The sequence below is a fragment of the Manis javanica genome, chromosome 2 (genome assembly GCF_040802235.1).
Source record: "Manis javanica isolate MJ-LG chromosome 2, MJ_LKY, whole genome shotgun sequence".
In the NCBI taxonomy this organism is placed as follows: Eukaryota; Metazoa; Chordata; class Mammalia; order Pholidota; family Manidae; genus Manis; species Manis javanica.
In genome coordinates this window covers 64,349,399-64,370,059 of record NC_133157.1, presented here as the reverse complement: position 1 = coordinate 64,370,059, position 20,661 = coordinate 64,349,399, and the positions used below count along the sequence as shown (strand labels likewise).

The 20,661-nt window shown below is 39.9% G+C and overlaps 1 protein-coding gene across 8 annotated transcripts in view; it reads left to right on the top strand.

Moving 5' to 3' along the window:
* The window catches only part of SMARCA2 (SWI/SNF related BAF chromatin remodeling complex subunit ATPase 2), a 162,372-nt gene that overhangs the window by 79,479 nt on the left and 62,232 nt on the right, over positions 1 to 20,661 (top strand). For all 8 annotated transcript variants that reach the window (XM_073228598.1, XM_073228602.1, XM_073228603.1 and 5 more), the window contains exons 23-27: positions 1,339 to 1,505; positions 6,313 to 6,476; positions 11,840 to 12,067; positions 15,119 to 15,196; positions 19,698 to 19,916. In XM_073228598.1, coding sequence (XP_073084699.1) covers positions 1,339 to 1,505; positions 6,313 to 6,476; positions 11,840 to 12,067; positions 15,119 to 15,196; positions 19,698 to 19,916 — 856 coding nt within the window. The remainder of the gene's footprint in view (positions 1 to 1,338; positions 1,506 to 6,312; positions 6,477 to 11,839; positions 12,068 to 15,118; positions 15,197 to 19,697; positions 19,917 to 20,661) is intronic.

Sequence of the window (20,661 nt, the reverse complement as noted above, 5' to 3'; positions counted from 1 at the left end):
AGTGAAGTTTTGATAATATAACACATCCCTGTTGATAAAAGAGAAAAGTGGCTTTTTGTGGAGAAAAATAGGTCCTGACAGCAGTAGACACCACCATCATATTGTTGACCTGAATTCCTCTGTGAGCCGGAATTTCTTGCCTCCTCCCCAGTCCATTCTCACACAGTGTACATGATGGTATTTTAAAAAGATATGTCATATCTTATCACTTGGCTGTTTAAAACCCAACAATGGCTTCTATGGCACTTAAAACTAAAAAGTGCAGTGTGGCTAATGGAGTCCTCCAGGACCTGTCCCCACTCAACCCGCTACCTCTCTGCCGCCATCTCCTCGTAGTCCCTGCTCACTTAAGTTTAGTCCACAAACACTGTTTTTTTGATTCCTCAGACTCCCCAGGCTCTTGTACACCTCAAGGCCTTTGTACATACTCTCTCCACTTCCTGGCATCGCCTCTTCACTCCCAAGGCCCCGTTCCTCACCTGGCTACCTTTTGCTCATTATTTCAGGTTTTTCACTAAGCCATTGTTTCTTTGTGAGGTCAGTTACCCCAACACAGTGACTGGCAAATTTCTTACTGTAAAAGGCCAGATCTCAAATACTTTCACCTTTTTGGACCAAAAAGTCTCTCTTTGGTACCTACTCACCTTTGCCGTTAAAGCGTGAAAGCAGCCACGGGCAAAACAGAAATGAGTGAGCCTGGCTCTACTCCAGTAAAACTTTATTCACAAAACCAGGCTGCAGGCCAGGGCTGATGTGTGCCAAAATCTGCTCTAAAGAAGATATCACATGTTGCTATGACCTCTCTCACAGCAACTTGCTGTTTTTCTTTTTAGTACTTAAAATTTGTCATTACCCATTTGAAGGCAAAGATTCCTTTGCCCAGCACTCTTCACATGCCTAGCACTGTGCTTGGTACAGAGAGGTGCTTAGTAAGTATTAGAATGAATCCTAATGCTTAGCCTAAATTAGTAGTTTTATATACTTACTAGTAGGATTTAGGGAAATAGAACATATGTGCACGTGTGTGTGTGCGTATGAGAGAGAGAGGAAAAGAGGGGGGGGCAAGAAAGAGAGTGAAAGTGTTAGGGACGTGAAGGGGTTTCCTTTTCTTTCTAGTATCTGTTGTCATACCTCACATGTGTAATGCACTCTTTATAGGGTTTGTGTAATTTTCCATTAAATACTCTCATTGCTTTGGAGTGAATATTCATTTATTCATTCCACAGTTATTTGCTGAATGTTCACTGTGCAAGGCACTGTATGAAAAGTGAAGCTCTCCCGGGTCCTTCAAGAAGACAGCAGTAATACGGTCTTCTTGTTTTGCATTTTTGGGTTCAGGGCTGAGCTGTATCGGGCCTCGGGAAAGTTTGAGCTACTTGATCGTATTCTGCCAAAATTGAGAGCGACTAATCACCGCGTGCTGCTTTTCTGCCAGATGACGTCTCTCATGACCATCATGGAGGATTACTTTGCTTTTCGGAACTTCCTTTACCTGCGCCTCGATGGTGAGTGCCCCAGGCCTTGGGCTGGGGAGCCGTGGTGCTGAGAGTGCAGGAGGACGGGCACTTCCAGCCATTGGCAGCTGAGAAGGAGGGATCAGACTGTTAGAGAAGGGTGGGGGGCAGCTTTCCTAGATAGCAATTTTTGTACCCAGCTATTTATCCCACATACAACACATGTGAACTTAGAGGCATTTCTAAGTACCACAATTAAATAAACTAAAATTTTGAAACTGTCCTTGCTATTAGGGTTGCTTATTACCTATGCACTAAATAGAATATTTTGGTAAGTCTTTAGCTTTTTCTGTTAAGATGTATTTAAGGGTATAAAGGCTATGTCTCCTTTCTTAAGTATCACTGTAATTGCTTATTTAAAATTATATTTTATCATTGAAGTGTGTCTCATTTTCTAAATAGAAAATGTCTACAGATTAACAGGTCTACAAGTTAAGAGGTTTCCTAGATTTTGCAAAATCTGTGTAATATAATTGCCTGATTTTAAGAGTGATTAAAATTCAAATACCGTGTCATAAAATTATCTATAAGAAAATATGAATGGAAGCAAATATGAACTTAGAGATGCTACCTAAATTATTGTATGGTTTGGTCACCAGCCCTAAAACTGTAGAGGTTAAAGATATCAAAATTTTTATACTGTGGCAGGGAATAACATGTCATAGAGTGGTGAGTAGGAACAAGAGCTGATTCACAGCCAGAATGGTGTTGAATCCAGGGATACAAAAGACCACATACGGTATTACAAATACCAATGTTTATCTAATGCAACATCCAAATTATTTTTAGATGGAAATTTTAAAGTTTATGTTCCATTAAAAGGTTTTATTTTGTTTTCCAGCCAATATTTTGTCTGCCTTTTGCCATTAATTAGCTGTCACTGGATCTGTGCCTCCCTCAGACTTGCTGTAGCTTCTCTTACTTGAGTTTTTAAGTGAATTCTCCTTATGGGCAACTCTTAGGGTATTCTTAATTTTTAAGTTAATTATGCCTTGTGACAGACTTGATTTCTTTGAAAAATCTTTTTCTCTCCCCATTCTTTCTGTCCCAAAGTCCCTGAAAATGGATGAATAGTTAAGTAAATGTTCGCTTTGAATTCATGACACCATTAGATCATCCAGTCTGTCTCTCTGGGCAGATCTGTTCTGTGACTTGTCTCTTGACCTGATTCTTCCCTCACCCTCTCTGGGAGGGGGAGTTCAGAGCTGCATCCCTGCTCCTCATCAGCGCCCCTCATGTGAAGGGCAAGCCCCCTTTCACTCCTGCTCAGGCGAGGGGCCACCCAGCTCTTTTTTCCCCAGGACTTACAGCCCCAGGCAGGTGTCCTACATAACTGTTGTTTACTATTCTGTGGCATTTCATTTTGAATCTCATGCCTCTGAGGACTGCGGCCTTAAAATATTCTAGTCTATGAAGCTGGCAAGAAGAGGCTTCCTTGAAACAAATCTCTAATGTTTTCTCGCCAGCTTGAGAGAGTATCTTTAATAATTTGTTGGTTGCTATCTTTATCGTTAACGTTTATGGAATGCCTAACTACATGGGGGATACTAGGCTAAGCACTTTATGTGCATTTTAGCTCAATTTTCTCCATGGACAAGCTCCTGTTATCCTTTTTACCAATGTACAAATATGATCTCTATTTAAGAGAGGAGAACACAGATTTAGAGAGATGATTTAATTTACCAAAGTTTATGCAAGAAGCAAATGGTGAAACCAGGTTCTAACTTAGTCTTCTGATTTCACATTAGTTTAGAATCAGTTTTAGCAGATAAAATGCAATACATCCTATCTCTGGAAATTGCAGGCTACTTTCCTAGTGACAGCATTTTAAGATAGATTTTGAACTTAATTCAGTATTTTTAATGGATTAATTGAAAATGACCAAGCACAAGATACAAGATGAATGAGCCACTTGCTGTTCTTGCCATCAAAGCTCTTACAATATGGTTGTAGGAGATAAGTTAGCAAGTTCATTCCGTAAAGTGTTAGGGATGGAATTGAGAAGGCTGCATAGACTTCTACCCACAAGAAACAGTAGCCGTTTATTTTGGGGTTCCATAGAATTGATGGGCAGGTAATCAGTGTACACTTGGATAAGTTAGTACACACAGTTCCAACCGTACCACGCTCTGGCCCCTTAACTCAATTGTTACAGTGACTCCAGATTTTCATTGCTGAATTTGATGTCTCAGATACTTGACCACAGGGAAAAAAACCACTGATGACAGCTAAGCAAATTTTTTTTGGCAAATATGATGGTTGCATAAATTGGATTTAGCTACTATTCCATGATAGTCTTTGTTTTCACTGCAGATGATTTTTGAGTGAGAGCAAGTAGAGAAGTTACATCCCAGAGGACAAAATTTTCCAAAAGCAGCTGAAACTAAGTTAAAATTAGTAAGCATGAAAGCCTGGCAGTGTATTCCTTTCTGGCAAATTCTGCAGTTTTCAACACAATTGCCCTTTCTGTTAATTGTGATCTTGGTAATGTTCTACATCAAAGTCTCAAAGAACATGGAAATGATACTCTCCTACTGAGCATGTTAAATCCTGTGCCATCTGCAAAGAGCATTTATTTGCCTGTGGGTTAAACCCTGACATGGTAGTTTGGACCTTCCTGAGCAATACCCCAAAGATTGCTGAATGATCAGCAAAGATCTTGACTTGGGGAACCTTTGATTAATGGAAATGGTAATTCAGCAAATTTTGAACTTTGTAATAAGAAATGCCATAGCTTTGCACAAAAAGTGATTTTATCATTTTTTCCCCTGGCTTTAAAAATTTGTCATGTCCCCAGCTACTTATGCAGCTTAAATCCACACCAAATATATGATCGGTCTGTTTGCTTAAGGTGTCTGGCATAGGGCCTGAAAATTACATTGATTAAATAATTTTGAGATGCCCTTTTTTTCGTTTCTTTATGTTGCCTTTAGGGTTTTATCATGCCAAGCAGGCATATCCACTGATTAGTTTAATTTATATCTTAATGCATGTAATCATCAGCTGATTATTTTTCAGTGGATCAAAACTGAACTTTTACCCTCAGAGTATATAGATGGACAGTTTTTGTACCCTGCTGTCAGAAAACAGATTTAATTATCTCTGGGAACTGCTTCTTTCCCCATTTGAGAAGATTCTTTTTTCCTATGGCTTTTCATTCAGTTTAAGGCAGAGGGTAAATATGTGAACCATGACTCCATGTAAGTAATGTCTTAGAAATTATTGCAACTGGAAAGATAACAAAGGGAAAAGGTTTCATGACAGAACAGAACATGTCTTCTGTTAGCATCCTGAATGAATGGCTCACCATGATCTCAAAAGGCCAATTCTGAAAGTAACAGAAGAAAGAGCCCCCACATGTTTGAAACCTCACTCCACAAAGCACCTTTGGTATCCCTTCCCAAAAAATCCTTACAGTTCCTTGTTGTAGTATTTAACCAGGTCGCTAAACTTGAGATCTAATTTAGAAAGTAAGATGAGCTCTAAAGAACGTTGCTTCATTAAATGAGGACCCCCAAAGCCCCTTGTTCCTAATCCCCATTTGCTGAATGCAGAGAATTTTTTTTTCCCTCTCCTGAGGAGGGTACTTACTTACTATTTTTGTTAACATGAAAAACAGATCCCCTCCCCCATGTTTAGGATTTTGACCCTCATAGTAATTGGTTCCATTAGCTGTAGTCACTTAAATATTTTAATCCTCTGAAGTAGATTTCTGGTATATTTTCATCCTTAAGAAAAAGAAACACCATGTAGAAATAATATTGGTATAGCAGTTAGGGACTATCACATAACGTGCATATGTATTTTCCACCTGCCTAAGGCCTTTTTCAAAATTCTGTAGCTACACTTTTCTGGTGAAATATGTTCAGATGGAATGTAGTAGGATTTTTCCCTTCCACAATGCAGTTCATGAAATGGCTGGGTGAATATATTGCAATTATGTATCTGTATGTGATCAAGTGGCTGATTTAGGAAACCATTATAGGTGCTTTCATACCCAAAAAGCAAGCACCATACTCTGGGATTTGGTGCTTTCCGCTTATTCAGATTTTGGAGTCTCTTCAGGCTCTCTTGGGTGTACCATCACCACAGTATCTCATGCCACTGTTTCATTTTTAGTTTAGCATCCTTTGAACCAAACAGAGCTGAATATGAGTGTGAGAAGCAGACTATGAGATTCCACATATATTTTAATATTTCAGCTCCAAGTCTTGCTAACAAGGATAAAAATAACTCACATTTTATGTTTTTACCAGCCAGATCATGCTCAGCTGCACTCCAAATAATAGTAAAATGCAGTAGAAATCAATTTCCTTTTTGTTTCCATTCTCTTGGCGTAAAGTCCTCACTCTAATGCCTGTCAGCAAAGTTGCTTTAAGCCATTAAAATAATCTTTACAGGTGCCTGCATGTGCAAGTGTGTAGGTGGATTTTTAAATTGTTTGGTGTTTTAAAGCACAGTAATAAATCCAGAAGTTTCCATTAAGTTTTAGGTTAGTGTAAGAACATTGTAGAATTTGTAAAGTTGCAAAAGTGCCTCATTGGAAATGTTTAAACTCTTTAAGCATTTGGAATGATGGGTAGTAGACAAAAGCGTTCCTTCATGATTTGAGAAAAGTCTCTTTCTCTCTGTTTAATTGCCAAATGTTCAAAGTTCCTTTCGAAAGTATAAAAACCTCTGGGGGATAACCTCACCAGTGCAAAGAATCTGTTTCTCAAGGAAGCAGGCCTTTTCATCTGGCTCTGCACCATTTTCAGACAGGAGTTAATTGGCAAATTTATTTTTCTTATCCCCTCAGGCACCACCAAGTCTGAAGATCGTGCTGCTCTGCTGAAGAAATTCAACGAACCTGGGTCCCAGTATTTCATTTTCCTGCTGAGCACAAGAGCTGGAGGCCTGGGCTTAAATCTTCAGGCGGCTGATACTGTGGTCATCTTTGACAGCGACTGGAATCCTCACCAGGTCTGCTCCGTCTTAGGGCCCCCTCTGGAGAGGACCTAAAATGATAGGAGTTTCATCCTTCACAGTTATGGGGCAGAGCAAATGTCTAAATGAGGAGTCCATTTCTTCACAGGGTAGTAGCCACCAGCACATTGTTATGGCTATTTTCTTATCTCCCTGAACACATAGATACCAAGATGTCTTACACTTGCCTTTGATATGCCCTGCAGAGCTCGAGCTTGTGGTACAAAAACTCAGTTTCTGCTTAGTTTTAATCCCCTCTCCTGAAGCTGCCACTCAGTAAGGTATATGAGATGAAGGATAAATCGAAAATGTTCTAAAATAAAGAACAACTAACATGTATTGGACCCTTACTCTCTGCCAGCTTTTTTTATGTGCTTTGCTTCTCTCAGTTTTCACAGCAGCCTTGTGAGGTTGTTAATAGTTCTGTTTGCATCTTTATAGTCAAGGAAAATGAGTACCAGGAAGTGTTAGGTAACTTCCCCAAGGTCAAACAATTGGTATATGGTAGTCAGTCTTTTATTCTGTGTGTTTTGTTTAAAATCATCATAAAAAAATATTCTGTGGAGCATCTACTACCAGATTCTTTGAGCCAGGTAAGGTTAGAGTTATCCCTTTAAAGGAATAATACATCAATGATTCAGAAACACAGTAGAACAAGGTGCCTGTGGCAGTGGTTCTCTAAATGACCTGGAGGTGGGCCACCAACCTGTGGGGTCCTGGGCGGAGTGATCTGATCAGGGTTTGGTTTGCACTGGAGCAAGTGTGAATTCACATAGTAAAAAGGAAAGCTGCAGCTCTCGCGGAGGACTGTGAATTCTCCACCAGCTTAACTGGGGCTCCTCCTGCATCTTGGTTCCCTCAGCTGTAAGTACATGGAGTAATACTTTCTCACTGGGTTATTGTGAAGATTGGATGGGAAAGGTGCCTTACAATTAAGATGGAGCTTTTAAAAAATCATACAAGCCTGCTTCCCATGCCACCCTGCCCCCAATTTTGTAGGCGCCTTCCAGACTTCTCTATATGTTGGAAAGCCCCCAGGAGATGCCGACATAGCTTCTCTCACGTGGCCAGGGAGCATGAAAGAAAATGCACCAATGGTTCCAAACCTTTGGGGGGCCTCCCTTGGACGCATATGCCCACCGGTCAGTCTCACTAGGTGATTACTTTAAAGTAAGTCACTATCGGGGAAATTTCCTGACCTTGAGGAGGGTTTTGGGAGCCTCCAGCACAGAGTATGTTAGTTCCAAGTCGTCAAGGAACACATCTGCTGACTCAGTTGTCCATCTTCACTGGCATAGGGCGAATTCTAAGACCCACAGGAAATCACTGTCTCTGGAAATGGTAATTGACCTTGGGAAAGGATCCTGGGACATCTATGCCTGCCTCCTTCCCTCTGTTCCCATCACCACACCCACAAACTTCTATGACCAGTAGCTAGAGAAGGAACTCCAGGAACAAGGAAATTGCATGCCCATTGGACAATTCACTTGTAACTGGATGTGAACTAAAACTCAGGCAACAAAACACAGGACTCAAAACTTTCTCTGGCCTAATTTACCACAGATCACTCACCCTGAACCCTATATTCCTGCAGGTGCTCATGTCTGCCACAGTGTGGTCACTTTCACCTGATTCAGTGGGCTGCACTGACCAGATTTTTCATCTCTGGTCATTAGTTCAGGCAAACTTTTTTTTTTTTGTCATTTTCAGAAATCAGTGATCTCAGGGTGATAGAGATGAGTACTGATTTTTCATTCACAAGGTAAGAGAACTAATGTTTATTGAGCAGCAACACTGCCAGATACTATGGGGTGCTTTGCATAATTTGTTTCAGGTAGTCCTCAAAAAAGAGTTTACGTGTAAGGAAGCCAGTTGGTATTAACTTGCCCAGGGGCACAGCCAGGAATCAAACCCATGTGTGTCTGGGTTTGGGTTTGCATCCTGGCTTTGAGCTTTTTCTACCTGGTTTCTCTGCCACGTAGTATCTAGTAGTATTGTTGCTTAATAAAAGTTAGTTCTCTTACTTTTTGAATGAAAAAATTAGTACTCACCTGTATTGCTTTAAGGTCACTGATTTGTGAAAATGTAAAAATAGTTTACCTAAACTAATGGTCATGCTCAGGGAAAGATTGAGGCTTTGAGGTCACTCACTTGGAGGGCCTAGATAGAAGCATAGGTAGAACGTACGAGTGTGGAATTAGCAGTCGAGCTCCTCCGGATTACCAGAACTCCGTTTTCCAAACGGTAGGTCAGAATCACAGGCCGGGGCTTGTACCTCTGACCTGCTCACCCGGAGCTGCATCGCTGCAGCCGATGGCCCACCACAGTCTCCTTGGGTGCCTTCTGAGGTGGCTCTCTCCTCCTCAGGTGTGATCACACTTAAGCGGTGTGATGACGCTTCAGGCCACTAAGGTCGCAGAAATACTGAATAATCCATGCAAACAAGCATTACAGCCCTTATTATTTATGTATTTTTTTTGTCACGGTATTCTGCCACTACTACCCCCAGTTTTGCTCTGGAACTCAGAGGCTTACATTCTGTGACCTTATTCAGCCTACATATAGTAATTTTTGCTATTTTCCAAGTAGATGGTGGTCTTGAACACTCACAAATTCAAGAACGCGTTATCCCATTCATAGATGATCCATGCCCTCTGCTTCCTCACCTTCATCGTCTGCTGTCACCTGTGTCTTAGTATTTTTGTGGCTTATAAGCATCTTCCAGGACAGGGGTCAACAAATGAAGACACATGGGTTGAGTCTGGCCTACCAGCTGTTTTTGTAAGATGTGCAAGCGAAGAATGGCTTTCACATTTTTAAGTATAAAATGAGTAATGATAAAAAGGATATGAACCTTTTGGCAAGAAAAGTTGCTCAACGTTTGCTCTTAGTGCCCTAGAATATGCACTCTTGGGCCCATTATGGAAGCAGCTGTGGACCCCCATTTTAGGAGATTAGACATTGCTGTCTTGGCAGCTGCCATTCTGGTAAAGATGTATTGAAAGAGAAGATTGAACGAAGAACTTAAAAATGAAGTTTTTAAGGGATTTCCCACTGAAGTTTGGATTTTAATTATCCACCTCACTTTCTCCTCTTTGGAAAATAATATAATTTGGATTGGTCCCAGCTGTGTTCATGATTCAGTCTCCAATATCTATATTACTCAAATATTTTCTGACGAAAAGTCTTTGCCTAATAGCCATTTAGCTATACAGGTTCCTGCAGCAAAGATGGATTTCCTGGGCAGACTTTGGCCTGTTATCTCCTTGTACTATATGGGTGACCAGGAAACTCCTCTGGTTAAGAGGATGGACTTACAGCTGTGGAGCATCATGTTTTGCTCTATGCAAAACAGGGTGCAGGATACAGGGCACAGATATTTACCCCCAAAATGTATTTGGGTCTCATGGGGGACACACAGAAACAGCTAAATAGCATTGGCCTGCAGACCATCACCAGGACTAGAAAGAATAAAAGGTGACATACTGGAAAGTTTTTTTTGTGTAGCCTTAAAATTAAGTAACTCTGTTCCATAGGTTTATGAAGGCTTTTTTTTTTGAGAGGGCATCTCTCATATTTATTGATCAAATGGTTGTTAACAACAATAAAATTCTGTATAGGGGACTCAATGCACAATCATTAATCAACCCCAAGCCCAACTCTCAACAGTCTCCAATCTTCTGAAGCATAACGAACAAGTTCTTACATGGTGAACAAATTCTTATATAGTGAATAAATTCTTACATGGTGAACAGTGCAAGGGTAGTCATCACAGAAACTTTTGGTTTTGATCACACATCATGAACTATAAACAATCAGGTCAAATATGAATATTCGTTTGATTTTTATACTTGATTTATATGTGAATCCCACATTTCTCCCTTATTATTATTATTATTATTATTATTATTTTTAAATAAAATACTGAAGTGGTAGGCAGATGCAAGATAAAGGTAGAAAACATAGTTTAGTGCTATAAGAGGGCAAATGTAGATGATCAGGTGTGTGCCTATCGACTAAGTATTAATCCAAGCTAGACAAGGGCAACAAAACATCCACGGATGCAGAAGATTTCTCTCAAAACAGGGGGGGTGAGGTTCTGAGCCTCACCTCTGTTGATCCCCAATTTCTCACCTGATGGCTCCCCTGCGACTGTGCCTGTCTTAGGTTATTCCTCCCTTGAGGAATCTTACCCGTCTCTGGCTAACCAGTCATCTTCTGGGTGAAGGCTTTTTTTTTTAAAGATTTCATTAAAACCTTTTTTCTTACAAGAGTAGAAAAGCAGAAGAAAAATTGCTAAGCCACTTGAAAATACAATGACAAAAATTTAGTAACAACTTTCATCTTACTACCTGGAAATACAGACTCTATTGGTATGTGCATCCTCGCTGCCGTTTTCTTGGTATAGGTAAAGGTGCGCATAGAAGACCATAATGTACAAACTCATATGTAACTTGCAGTCTTCTATAACTTCTATAACTTCTAATAGCTTTGTCATTAAATCTTGCACATTATAATTTTTATGGTGCAATGTTGGTACATACATGCAGTAGAAGGCTAATTTGCTTAACCAGTCTGTTATTGTTGAATGTTTACTTAATTCTGCTTGCTAAGAAAACATTATAAATAATACATAATGCCAAGAGGTACATCCATTTTGTAAATCTTTGTGCATATCCATGATTATTTCCTTAGGATAAACTAGAAATGAAATTTCTGAGTCAGGGGCCATACCCAAATTCTAATATTTGTTAACCATTGTGCCAAAATTCTGTCCCCCATAATCTACTACTTCACTAGCAATCCTTTTCATTCCCAAACAAAAGGCAGGGTGTCTGATGAAATTAGACACTAGGAAATTTGCTGCCTGAGCAATCACTGTATGTACGATGTGTGTGTATAATTAATTGAGTGATATTTTAAAAGTTGTCTTTAACACTTCACACCAGTGGGAAGGTGTTTCTTGCAACTAAAGGTTAGTTGTAGGTAATATCAAAGTCATAATTCTGACATCAGATTTACTGGGATTTTTTGTTGCCATTGTTCTATCTCTTAGTTAGGGACAAACTCTGATGGTGTGCCTAGGGACAGATAAAATCATCTTGAGACCTGGATTTCGAAACCTGAGATGTATTTCAGTTGTCTTGGCTAATTTTAACCCAGCTTCCCTCAACTAGTAATGACCTTGAATTTTTTTCCCAAAGAAGGTAGCTTGTGTATTTTTTCAAGTGTAAGCAAAATCTTACATTTAGTAAAAGCGAGTTAGCTCACCCTCCCATGTTTTCCTTCTGGGTATGTGATTGGCTCGCGAGGCTAATTTGGACACATGGGCCCTCATGGCATCTTGTTCCCACACACAGGATCTGCAGGCCCAAGACCGCGCTCACCGCATCGGCCAGCAGAACGAGGTCCGGGTACTGAGACTCTGCACCGTGAACAGCGTGGAGGAAAAGATCCTGGCAGCTGCAAAGTACAAGCTGAACGTGGATCAGAAGGTGATCCAGGCAGGCATGTTTGATCAGAAGTCTTCAAGCCATGAGCGGAGAGCATTCCTGCAGGCCATATTGGAGCATGAAGAGGAAAATGAGGTATTATAGAGAGCCAAGTTTATGAAATCAAACAGTGACCTCTTGTCTCAGAAGGTTTGAGAATTACCTCTTTGTTCTTAAAATAATTTCCTGGGCTGGTGTTAATTAAAATGAATAAATCAGCTGCTATCCCAAGCATAGAAAGCCTCTGAAAGTTATCCAAACGAGTTATCTCAAAAGCAGTTGCTAGAGGGACTTCAAGGCTTGGCCAGTGGATGCCTCCCTCATTTCTTGTTTCTTCCAAGGAGGTGCAAGCAGTCTGCTTCATTGGGTTTTAAGTGCTGCCTTCTGTAGGGGAGATGCAGAACTGCCGAGAAGCCACTTGGCAGGGACAAAAGCAGCTAGATGAGTGAGATGGGACAAACTTGGACGGGTCCCTCCTTGCCTTTTCTCTGCCATCCTCCAGAGCACTGTCTCTTTTGCCCTTGGATCAGGGATCACACTTCTGTACATTCATAGGACAAGCCTTCACAGCTATCTTTACCTCATGTAATTGTACTTGTACTTGAAAAGTGTGACCTTCACCTCCTCTTCAAATTTGTAAGAGCTGACCAAATTCCAAAAAAATTACTGGTCAAAAAAACTCTCTCTTTCCTTGCCAAGATTGTTCAAAGAATGCATTAATTGTGTTTCTTTTAGGGGATCTTTCGGTACTTGCTTGTACTTTTTTAGATTACCAATCTTAGCAATTCTGTACTGAATTTTCAATCCAAAATGGGTTTGAAATAGATTAAAAGACATAGTTCTTATGTAGTCTAGAAAACTGTACAAAATATCAGGACCTTATCATAAAATTGGCTTGGGATGGACAGATTTGGTTTGGTGTACCTGTATTTCTAAATTAAAGGGTAGGTTTACCTTACATATTCATATGGGATATGATTTTCATTTTATATATGAAGTATAGTTTGATTTTGAATTAAGATACGTTTTGAAATCTATAAGCTATAAACCAAATTTTTAAAAAGTCTCATGTGCTTATGTTTTCTGAAATGAATCTAACTGCGTAATAGATCTTGATATTTAAATCAATACTGAAATGAATGTTTTTGCAAGTTGAAGACCACTTTTCTCTTATGCCTACTAACTTGTTAGTCTTATATATTTGATTAGTTATCTATTATATCTCATTAAAATGAATGAAAAATATATATGCACATACATTCACACATATTTCTAAAATTTTGATCTCAAATAATTCCCCACTTCTGATTCTTGAAATTGAATAGACTTTATACTTGAAATGGAATATCTGAAAAAAATTTAGATTCAGATTATCATGTGGTCTTTTATTATTTATTCACTTTAAAATTTCAAAACATTTCAAAACAATAAAGTAATACAGTGAGTCTTACATACTGTCACAAAATAGAAGAGGGCAGAGCTGATACTCAGCCAGTAGTTTCTACAACATTTTTACTTAGTTGTTTTGTTGTAGGCCTGGTGAAAATAGCACCCGATCTGGTTCAGACGGGAGATAACTTTCCAACTTTATCAGGCCACAGGGAGATGTTGAACTCTGCCAGCCCTGGGGGCTGCCAGGGGAAGCTTGGGGTGGAGTTCCACGCCAACTGCTTCTAGTTGTGAGCAGCCTTGCTGGGGCTTCACACGTTAACCGTTTTCTGAGTGATCTGTGTCCTGATTTGAAGATGTTTGGGGACACTGATCTTTTCATCTGGCACATTGGGAAGTCCAAGACCCCCATTGTACAGGTGATAAAGGAGTAACAGGGTTCTAGGTATGGAGCTGACAAAACAGGGCATCAGTTCAAGGGATACGTTAACCATGCCCTTTGAACTGTGGAATCTCAGCCGAATCCTAGCTAGTCTGTGTCTTTGTCAGATGAAATGTCATATTGAGACAAATTGACTTTAATCAATCTAGGGATTAACTGGAATGGAAGGCTTTTCACAAGTAGTTATTATCTTGAATCATCAGGTGTTTTTCATTAAAATGCATTCATTTCTAACAGTACATAAGATGTTATCTTGGGAACTGACATACGTGGCCACCTTATTTGCACTGCTTGTACACTGATGCTCTTTCTGGAACACATGTTATTTTGAATGTGTGATTTGGAAAATTGGGTGTTTGAAGTCCTGGGTTTTCCTCTTACTTCCTTCTGCTGATACACTGAAATCCCCCATTTGATTTTTAATATGCTCACTTAGCATATGATGAAAATAATTTTGAAAGGTAAGTATGTACCCAACTTTTTAAATCATTTTTTTAAAGTATGGAATTCATAGCCTAACATTTCTAAAACTGTTGCTTTCTAAGGAATTTGCAGAGATAATGTGCCTCAGTCTAACAATATTTAAAATGAAATTTTTAGCCCTTATGGAATTGCTCTCTCTACTTCATTTAAATTATTTTGGTTAAGCATAGTTTTATGGGAGTTTTGTTATTCATCCCTTTTGAGTTGTCACATTCACAGCTCTAACCATCAGCCTAATAATGTCTATTGAAAGGCATTGATTAAACATCTTTTTTCTCATCCATAATGAATGATGAAACGTATCTTAAAGGCTATATATCAGACATGTGTATGTGATTTTTTTGGTCTTGCTCTGTGCCTAGTCACAAAGTTTCACATAGCTCATGTTTTTTGTAAGCCTTTGAAAATAAGCATTTCTATTTGGGATAAAGTTAATAGAATTTAAAGAATTAATGTAAGGCACCTCTTTATGTGGATTCCCTTATTTAAATCTTACAACTTCTCTGTAAAGTATATGTCACACCCATTTTACAGATGATGTCATTGAGGCGAGGTGGGGAGACACTGAGTAACTTGTTTTAAAAATAACAGAACCAAGATACACACCCAACAGAACCACCTTTCCTCCCTCAACAGGTTTTCTCAGAAGATGGTTTGAATAGCTTGCAGAATAGTAATGGCAAGTACTAAACCTAGTGCCTCTTTAATGTTTGGCTTGAGAAATGGGATCCCTATGGTCTGGAGGACAGACTGACTGTACTTGTCTGTAATTTACCCCGGTTGTCCCAAGCTTTCTACTAAAGCCTGTTAAATCACTCTGTTCTTAACCCCAGGAAGAAGATGAGGTACCGGACGATGAGACTCTGAACCAAATGATTGCTCGACGAGAAGAAGAATTTGATCTTTTTATGGTAATATACCAGAAAATCATGGAAACAAATGCTTTATTTCTCTGCTCCTTTTTCTACTAATGCAAGATGTCTGGAGCCTGCATGCGCTGGCAGAATTTCATCTGTGAAGCCTGTGTCTTTCCTTCAGTTCAGAGACTGCAAACTGGCTGGATTTAGCCTGCGGACATATTTTGTTTGGCCCACTCAATGTTTTTTAAAATTTCGAATTTGTTGCCAACATAAAAAGAATTCTGATTTCTGGCTTCTCGTGAAAAATGAGAGTGGGCATTACCAGGCCCACATGTCTATAAGGAAACAGTTGGCTAGGGCTGAGTAGCAGCTGTACCCTCTGGACAGGCCACACGGTCTACAGCTTACCACAGACCTCCCCTTAACCCTCTTCCCAGCTCATTTCTCATCCCAGGCCAGCGTCATTCAGGAAACCTGCCCAGCTCCTGTAGGCAGAGTTTACAACTACTCCCTAGCTGTCTTCTTACTGGATCTAAACAAATATGTTCCCTGTGGGGTTGAACGGACAGCAACTAAAACAATACAGTCATGCTTCTTGTTGAAGAGAGCCTGCTATTTTAAGAAGCAAATAGAGGGCTTCCAGATGGCCAACGGAGTATAGCCTTCATTTAAAGATCAAAACTAGTTGGATTTCACTGATACAAGTGTATCTAAAAGAACCTTGACATTCGAGGATTTCACATCTGTAGTTTCAACCTTGACGTCCCATGATTCAGTCATCTGTAATTTTTGTGAAACCCTAATTTGATTTATGTGTCCAGCCTGTCTTAGGTCAGTACATATAGGAGCAAGTCCCTGGGCTAGTGAGGGAGGCTCTCAGAAGTGATATTTTAGCACATTCATTTATCTCTGTATCCCAAATGCTCAGAACAGTTTTTGGCACATAGTTGTTGTTTATTAAATATTTATTGAATGAATGGTGGCATTTGCAAGATTTCAGGCCTTGTGAAGATGCCAGCATGGACCAGGGTATATAAAGTTATGAGGCTCCCTCAGTACTTTTAATTCAGTTTGATGATTCTCACATTTGACCTGACTGTGGGATGAGTGAATAAATGTAGACTGTAATAACTCTGGTGGTGGAATGCTGCAGAACTCCAAAACAAGAGGTGCCAAATTTGAAGGTCTCAGGCAAGGAATTTGCATTGGTGAAGCAAGTGGGCAGCGGGGTGGGTGGCTGGTGGTAGCCTGGAGCTGTGTTGGAAAGGGAGTCAGAGCTGCAAGCCCCCTTTAACCAAAAATTCCAAATTTTCAAGAGAAGTTAGAAATTGCGTTTTTTACATGCAATCTCTGGGTTTCAAAATGTTGGCAACTAAATTTAATTTTTTATTATGATGTAGCACTGCAGGCCAAACAAAACACTATGAGCCAGATATAACCCATAAGGTTTGCAATCTCTCCCTTTTTTGCCTTAGACAATCCGAGACGGAGCTCCAGCCATGTGAAGGCTTATGTTAATTTTGTGATTTTGTGATTTTGTCTATGGAACTAGTGTGTCCACACATAATGATGCAGGATAAAAGGCATTTAATTCTTCCTCAGGAAACTTTTAGGTAGCCATGGGAATAACACCTAACCTGGGATGTGCATTTCTTTCCTTCTCCTAAATGAGCTACTTTACCCAGCCAGGTAAGGCCCTTTTCGAGAGAAATGACAGACACGGCCATTTAGCAACATTGTCAACACAGGATGTTCTTAAAACCTAAATTTCTTAACTCATCCTGGCTACCACCTCTCTAGGTTATACTCTATTTATTCAGGGGGGTTAGAGACACACATAGGAAGCAGACATCTCCTCTCTCCTTGAGGAACTTATTAAAATGTAGATGACTGGGGACACCAACTCAAGAGGTCCTCAGCTTCCCTGGCAGATCACTGATTGGCGGTAATTCAGTACTGCTACAGCCTAAGATACTCTTGAGACCCGGAAAGGATAAGCTGCCTGCCGTTATAAAAATTAGATAAGGCCCAGAGATGGAGATTTCCATCAGCAACCCTGAAATCAGGCAAAAAGAGTACTTCTCTTTTCTTTTAGGTTGGGTATTTATAAGAATCGAAAGCCTCAGAAAAAAATGTTGAATGTCTGGCCAAGGCACAGCCTTCTTTTAATTTGGGAATATTTTGTCCCGCAAAGAACAGGCTTGGAAGAGGTGGAGCTGGTTAAGGAGCACTTTTTTGTAGGTATTTTGATTTTATGAATGTTCTGCTTACTTCTTGAAAGTTGACTTCTTGTTTTTGGATTATACAGATTTTTGGTTTGGTTTTTTAAAACCTGACCTGGCTAATTCACTCTTCATTAACACCTCCACCAGGGGGCAGGAAATCAAATTTGAGTCCTTGCCAGATACTCAAGAATGGAATGTGAGCTAGATTTAGATTTCAAATATTTAAAACACTTTATCCATTATTATAAAAAAAAAAGCTATGTAAAATTAGTACACACTTATTATTTGATTTTATATCACAGACACTATAGGTAAATAACACATAAAGCAGGTAGCCTCTTTAAAGTAAAACCTTTCTGTTAAATGTTTCTGTTACTTTCTCCTTCAAACTGTGACTTCAGAAAAAAGTTCTCTCTCATACTGATAACCTAAGGATTTTACCTAAAAAGATCTTGACAGGTCAAAATGTGTCTGAAACATTTTACTAGCATACAAACATTAAGCTTTTGGCTGTTGTGTTTCCTCTAAAGGTGAGAAGTACTTTAAAAAATAGCTGTATTTATTAGCATAAGGTTTGTTTTTGCATCTAAGACAAAACATATTCATGTAGTAACTGAATAATAAATTAGACTTAACTTGAATATCACCTTGAGGATTTTGTTCTAGTATTTTGCAAGTAGAAACCTCTGGGAAGAGATACAATCATCAGAACTTTAGTATTCAAAATTGCATGCACCCTTCCTTAAAGAGAAAAAAAGTACAATTTCTTTTCTTTTATAACAGAAGAGGTTTATTTTCCCAATTGTGGAAAAATGCAGGGGATAAATCATTCTTCAGGGCTTGGTGTAGGTACTGGTAGTGGTCTAGCCAAAAAATGAAGTGGCAATAATTTTTCATCTCAGTATGTAGTGCATCAACAAAACACTTTTTTCTTACTAGTTACCTAATAACTATTAGGACATTACCTCCAAAAGCTCCTCTTCAGATTATATGTTAATAAGGCATCCTGTGTGAGCTAATTATGAAGGTGGGGTGGACTCTATGTCTGATCCCAGAGCATTAGAAGGCAGGATTAAGAACAGCCTTTCCAGCTAACTATACAGCACACAACAGAGCTCGATGGCCACTGTTACCTACCAAGGGACCCCACCATGCTCCAAGCCTACCCCATCTGGGAAATACAATGATTTCCAAAAATGTTTAAGCATAGTTTAAGGGACTTTGGACTTTAATTTTTAAATAGAGTCTATAGGTCATCTTTGGATTCGAATAGAAATTTTTACATTTTGTTACAGTTTTAGCTGTAAGGAGAAAACTTACATTAAATCTGTATTTCAATATGGTAGAACTGAAGGAAAAAAAGAGAAAAGTAAATCATTTAATGGTTAATGGTCTATTTGATTGCAGAAATGGTAAATCTATCTAGTGATATATATATATATATATATATGCATATAGCAATTCAGTGGAGGTTTATCCACTTTTTCTAGCTATCAGATTGTTTAGTTATAGGTCATAGCCAAGTGTGTGGTGTTTAATTTATTCACAAGTACACGGGATTTTAAAAAAAGAAAGCTGGAGGTGGGGAAATAGGCACTTTGAAGGCTGTGAAAGGATGTGAAGGCCATTTATTTCACTTACAACTTGATCAGTTGAGATTACCTCTGTGGTCTGTCTCTTAATATTTTCATGAGATAGGAGCTGTTTCAAATCTGAAGAGTTGAGGGCCATTCCTGTCTTGGAATCCAGTGCATGCATAGCCAGCTTGCAAGCAGAGTGTCTGCATGCCCACATGTGTGCAGCCCACCAAGAGTGGCTACTCTGCAGTGACACTGGTGTCACTGATTTTTTTTCTTTTTCCTGGGTGTTTAAAAGCATGAGCCCTATTGAGTAAAAATAAATTTTCCTGATGAACTTTCTCTATTATATACTTGAAGAATACTTTTATACCAGGGCAGCATGGACTGTATCACCAGGGCTTACATTTTTGCAGTACATCCCCAATTTGAATGCTCTCACTATTACTTAAGGTAAAGCTTTGCACACAGACTAAGAAAAGGGATTTTTAAAGAGCGTTTTTTAAAAGGATAAATAAATTTCAAAGATGGTTCCAAAAGACAGGAAGGGATTTTATCTTACTGAGCCTCTGCCCAGATACTGTACTTTAGGGCTGAGCTAGAACAAGTCAGCCAGGATCAGAGGCTCATGGGAGAAGCAGAAAGGGTCCTCTGGCCCTGGGAGCTGCCTTGTGGAGGTATTATGTGCTGTAAAGTCTATACTGTCCAGAATGCCCTTCCTGTTGATGAAACTTTTGTTAAAACCTCCAGCGCATGGACATGGACCGGCGGAGGGAGGACGCCCGGAACCCGAAGCGCAAGCCTCGCTTAATGGAGGAAGACGAACTGCCCTCCTGGATTATTAAGGATGATGCCGAAGTAGAGAGGCTTACGTGTGAAGAAGAGGAGGAGAAAATATTTGGCAGGGGGTCTCGCCAGCGCCGGGACGTGGACTACAGCGACGCCCTCACAGAGAAGCAGTGGCTGAGGGTAGGTGTGGCGTTCTGAACCGGTCTTGCTTGGGGAAGTGCCTGCGCTGGCTCGGAGAAATGGGGGCAATGCTGGGATTCTTTGGCAGGGGCAGGTTGCCCGTAAGAGGGGAGAGGCTCTTGTGGACTCACTGTACATTTCCTGGCAGTGTGCCTTGGATCTTGAATTTTTTGCTAGAGCAGAATTGGCCATTGGAAGCACAGAGTTATTAGAGCTATGAGACCCACTAATGTTTTATGACCAATTAATTGCCTGGTCATGCCTCACTCTCTTGGAGATAGAATCAAAACATGGAAGGGAGCCTTAGAGATCTTTTTAATTGTCTGCCCATATTTCATGATCTTTAATCAGAGTTTGACTTTTCTAAGACCTGCAGAGAAGATAGTTCAGGGACAGTGGCATTTCCTAGCAGCATTGTCTTTCCTAGACCTAAAGAACATTAGAGCTGGAAGCTGTCCTTGTACTCCCCTTGGTTTTACAGACAAAGCAACTGTGGCCCAGAGAGGTTAGGTGACTGCAGGATCACACAGCTGGCTAGAAATAATCTGTGAGTGCTGACGCATTTGTGTGCTCAGTTTCTGCTTGATCTGATCTGTCTGTTGCAAACACAGACTGGGGCCTGGGACACAGGTCATTGAAGTTTGGAAATGTTATTCTGCAGGTTGGGGCTCCCCCCCTTGGAAAATGTTGATTTATCATTTTGACTGGGGAATGAAATCTCACAGCTCTCCCAGGGGTGCACAGA